The 5,119-nt window shown below is 36.7% G+C and overlaps 1 protein-coding gene across 1 annotated transcript; it reads left to right on the top strand.

Annotated features, from left to right (window-relative positions):
• Window positions 1-741: 741 nt before the first annotated feature.
• LOC147472668 (uncharacterized) lies at window positions 742-2,921 on the top strand. Its single transcript, XM_086588405.1, has 2 exons — window positions 742-1,743; window positions 1,812-2,921. The coding sequence occupies exons 1-2, from the start codon at window positions 742-744 to the stop codon at window positions 2,919-2,921; spliced, it is 2,112 nt and encodes a 703-aa protein (XP_086444531.1).
• Window positions 2,922-5,119: the final 2,198 nt, after the last annotated feature.

Below are 5,119 nucleotides of genomic sequence, written 5' to 3'. Positions count from 1 at the left end.
CCAAAGCTAAGAAGCTTAAAGAGGAGCTCCAGGACTGGTATATTAAAGAAGAAGACTTTTGGAAACAAAAGTCATCTAATACCTGGCTTAAAGATGGTGGGAAAAATACAAAGTTCTTTTACTTATCCACCATATACAGAAGAAGGAAAAATAATATAGAAAAGATAAGGAATAATGAGGGGGAATGGCAGGAAGGAAGAACAGAGGTGGGAACCTCTCTTAATCAATACTTTAAGGAGATTTTCACCTCTGATCAACCTGAAACAAATGAGGACATCCTTAATTTGTTTCAACCTTGTGTTACCCCTACTGAAAATGAAAGGCTCACTGCTATTCCTACTTCTGAGGAGATTTGGGCTGTGGTCAAAAAGATGGGGAGCCTAAAGTCCCCTGGACCTGATGGGTTCCAAGGCATTTTTTATCAGAAGTGCTGGGATACCATAGGGACAACTGTGGTTGGTTTTGTTCAGGATTTCTTTAACCTGGGATCCCTGAACCCAGAGGTAAATGAAACATTTATAGCTTTGATCCCTAAGGTTGCTAACCCAGACCATGCTTCTAAATTCAGGCCTATTAGTCTCTGTAACTTTGGGTACAAGATTATCTCCAAAATTCTTGCTATGGTGAATGAAAGGTCCGATTAACAACATCATATCCCCATTCCAAGGGGCTTTTATCAAGGGCAGAAGCATTGGGGATAATGTTGGCCTTGCTTGTGAGGTTTTTCACAACATGAAAAACATGAAATCTAAGAGAGAGGGTTGGATTGCTCTTAAGCTTGACATGGCCAAGGCCTATGACAGGGTGGAATGGGGCTTTGTTGACAAAATCTTTGAAAAACTTGGATTCAATGAGAAATGGAGACATATGATATACCAATGTGTCTCTACTGTCTCATTCCAAGTCATGCTCAATGGGTCCCCTCTGGAAAAGTTCATCCCTGAAAGGGGAGTTAGGCAAGGGGACCCCATATCCCCATATTTGTTCATTTTGGTCTCAGAAGCTTTATCTAGAATGGTGGCCAAGGCTGAACAAGAGGACAGGGTACATGGGATAAAAATCAAAAGACACTCTCCTGCTCTCACTCATCTGCTATATGTAGATGACTTGATCCTCTTCACTAAAGCAAATGTGGTAGAGAGTGGTAATCTGAAGAAAATTTTGGATGATTACTGTGCTGCCTCAGGGCAAAAAATAAATTATGAAAAGTCTAGTGTATTCTTCAGTAGGAATGTCAACTATAGACATAAGATGAAACTCAAGAGATTTTGGAAAATCAGAAATTTCTCTCCAAAAGAGAAATATCTGGGAGTGCCTATTATGCTATCAAGGAAAAAGTCAGAGGACTTTGACTACCTAGTAGACAAGATCCATACTAAGATAAAAGGCTGGAAAGCTAAGGTGTTATCCCAAGCTGGGAGAACAACTCTTATCCAAGCAGTGGCTCAGACCATACCCCTATATGCTATGTCCACTTATCTGCTCCCTGTGGCTACTTGCAATAAGATAGACAGAGCATGTAGGGAATTCTGGTGGTCTGGGAAGGAACAAACAAAAAGTGTCCACACCAAAGGGTGGGACTCTATCTGTCAACCAAAACAAGTTGGAGGATTGGGGCTAAGGAAGGCCAGGGACATGAATATGGCTATCCTTGCAAAGCTTCCATGGAAGGCTGCCACAGATGTTTCTTCCTTATGGACAAGAACCTTGTTCAGCATATATGGGAAGAACTGGATTGGAGATGTAGACAAACCCCCTGACAAAGCCTCCTACTTTTGGAAAGGCATACACAAAGCCTTCAATGCCATTAGTGGGGGTTTAATATGGGGATTGGGAATGGGAAACAACTTCTCCGCTTCAAAGACCCATGGCTAAAATGTAAGAATAAACCAGTAACCCTGGAAGAATTGGGGGTGGAACACCCTAGTTTGCAGAACAAGGTGGTCTCTGAGCTGTTCCTAAGTGATAAAAGTGGGTGGGATGAGACTAAGATAAGGAATCATTTTGATTCTTACTTGAGCAACCACATCCTGTCTATCAAAGTTAGACCTGAGCAAGCTTTGGCTGACAAGATGAAGTGGAATGGGGACAAGTTTGGGCACCTAACTGCTAAATCAGCATATAGGTTCCTTAAACCTGAGGATGGGTTGGGACAAAGCTCTAGCTGCAACCCCCACTCCCTCACCCAGGTGTGGAAATCCCCATTACCAGCTTTTATTCAGTTGTTCCTATGGAAGCTATACATGCATATGCTTCCAATGGGAGACGATCTCGCAGAAAAGAAAGATAAAAGGGGATTTATCATGTCCTTTTGCTTAAAGGGAGTTTGGAAACAAACCCGAAAGCATCTTTTCTTCACTTGTGAATGGACAAGAACTGTGTGGTACAGCTCTATACTAGGGCTAAGGACAACACAGCATCTTCCTCTAAGACAGAGATTGGATACGATGATCTTGTGGAGCTGCAGCAAGGCAAAAGATCAAGCGCTGGCTGGGATAAACATGGCTTTTATTCTATATTACATATGGAATTCCAGAAATGAGCTCAAATTTGAGAACAGGAAAGCCAACAGAGAAAGAATTCTCAGGGAAAGCAGCAAACAGGCAGACAAGAGCTACCAGGCCTTCAGAGAAGAACATCTCACCCCTAACCTTAGCTCAGATAAACTTGAACATAGCTTTGAGGATCTTTTTCCCATTATTCCAAATGATAGTATTATAATAAGCTTTGATGCATCTTTTCACAGGGAATTGGGATGGGCAGGAGCTGGGGCAGTAGCATCGGACAGTGAAGGATGCGTCATTGGGGCAGCTGTCAGAAGATTTAGAGCTACTGTGAGGGAACCGATGATCTTGGAGTTGGTTGAAGCGGTGGTTTTTCTCGGGCAAGGAAGCTTGGGAAGCCACATTTTGTGTGTATAGGCGATAACCAAGAGGTGATCAGATCACTACAAGGGCATCTATGTCGATGGGAATGGGAAACCATGACAAACCATATTACCTCGCTAGTACCTGTTAGTAGCTCTGTAGAATTTAAATGGATTAGTCGAACTCTCAATGGGGATGCAGACTCCCTAGCTGCTTGGGCCTATCAGCAGCTAGGTAACTCTGATCTTCCAAATTGTATGGTTGATACAAATTGTGTTCCTTTATGGGGTGAGGTGGGTTGTTTTAAGATTGATATATATAAAATAGTATGAGCCAAAAAAAAAAAAAAAGAAACAATCTTTGGTTAACTCTAAAACCTCCTCGTGTTATCACACAATAGGAAAGAGATAGCACAACAAATGAGACTTGTGTTTTTGCCTGAACACTCTTACATGGTATGTACGTGAAAACTTAATTTTTTTTCTAGATGGGTTTTTAAACTTCGATTTCCAAGATGAAGATCGTGGCTTTTATAGGATTTTTTTTTTTTTTTTTTTTTTTTTTTTTTTGGTTTTTGTAGTGGATAATCTACTTAAAAAAAATGTAAATGATGTTTTTTTTTTTTTTTTTTTTAGATTTTTGTAGTATATACTCTTCGAATAAAAGAAAATGTTGTTGTTCTAGTTGTTATTTTTTTTTATTTATAGTATATAATCTTCAAATAAAAGAAAATGTTTTTATTTTATTTTATTTTTGTTGTATATTCTCTTCGAATAAAAGAAAATGTTGGTTTTGTTGTTGTTTTTAAGTCGAAATTTTATTTATAATGATAACAAATTTTACAAATAATTAGGCCTAGCGTGCAACAAGCTGTGACACAAGTCCTTTCTGAACTACAAATCCTATCCTCTGGAATACAAACTCGTTAGAACCAACTGTCATTAGGTTGTAGTCCATAACTTTATGCAATCATATAAGGAGCTTAACAGATTGTTGTGCCAAGAAACTAACAGTGTCGAAATTGAACGGAATGAAACAATGCTGGTAAATTCTAGAAGCCTCCTCGTGCTATCACACAATAGGAAAGAGAAAGCACATAAAATGAGACATGTGCTTTTGTCTGAACACTCTTACGTGGTATGTGCGTGAAAAGTTAATTTTTTCAAGATGGGTTTTTTTAACTTCAGATATCCTAGATGAAGATCGTGGCTTTGTATTGAGGTAGAACATATGGAAGAATGTTTCACAAGGTAGTTAGACCAACAAGTATATTCTAAATTGATGACGCAAACTTCAATAGTGGAAGCTGTTTGGATGTTTTAGAGTAGTGCACGAATCAGATTTGAGCATAATAAGTTCAGCTTAGCTTTGCTTTTTGTGAGTTTTTATTTGTTTTATTTTTATAAGGTTTTTATTTTTTTTTTATTTTTTTTTTTTTTTATTTTTTTTGGTTTTGTAGTGGATAATCTCTAAAAAAAAATAAAATGACAATGTTTTTTTTGTTTTTGTTTTTTTTTTTTTTTTAGTGGATAATCTCTAAAAAAAAATGAAAAATGATGATTTTTTTTTTTTTTTTTTGTAATATATACTCTTCGAATAAAAGAAAATGTTGTTGTTATTATTTTTTTTTATTTTTTTATTTATAGTATATAGTCTTCAAATAAAAGAAAATGTTTTTATTTTTTTTTTTTGTTGTATATTTTCTTCAAATAAAAGAAAATGTTGGTTTTGTTGTTGTTTTTAAGTGGAAATTTTATTTATAATGATAACAAATTTTACAAATAATTAGGACAAGCATGTAACAAGCTGTGACGCAAGTCCTTTCTGAACTGCAAATCCTATCTTCCTTAATACAAACTCGTTAGAACCAACTGTCTTTAGGTTGTAGTCCATAACTTTCTGCAATCACTAAGGAGCTTAACTGATTGTTGTGCCAAGAAACCAAAATTGTCGAAACTGAACGTAATGAAACAATGCTGGTTAACTCTAAAAACCTCCTCGTGTTATCACACAATAGGAAAGAGATAGCACAACAAATGAGACTTGTGTTTTTGCCTGAACACTCTTACGTGGTATGTACGTGAAAACTTAATTTTTTCTAGATGGGTTTTTAAACTTCAGATTTCCAAGATGAAGATCGTGGCTTTTTATAGGATTTTTTTTTTTTTTTGGTTTTTGTAGTGGATAATTTACGAAAAAATGAAAATGAAGATGTTTTTTTTTTTTTTTTTTTTTATAGCTTTTTTTGTAGT

The sequence above is a fragment of the Coptis chinensis genome, unplaced genomic scaffold (genome assembly GCF_015680905.1).
Source record: "Coptis chinensis isolate HL-2020 unplaced genomic scaffold, ASM1568090v1 utg9198_pilon_pilon, whole genome shotgun sequence".
NCBI lineage: Eukaryota > Viridiplantae > Streptophyta > Magnoliopsida > Ranunculales > Ranunculaceae > Coptis > Coptis chinensis.
The sequence above is the reverse complement of the archived record's forward strand: the minus strand, read 5'-3'. Positions and strand labels throughout refer to the sequence as shown.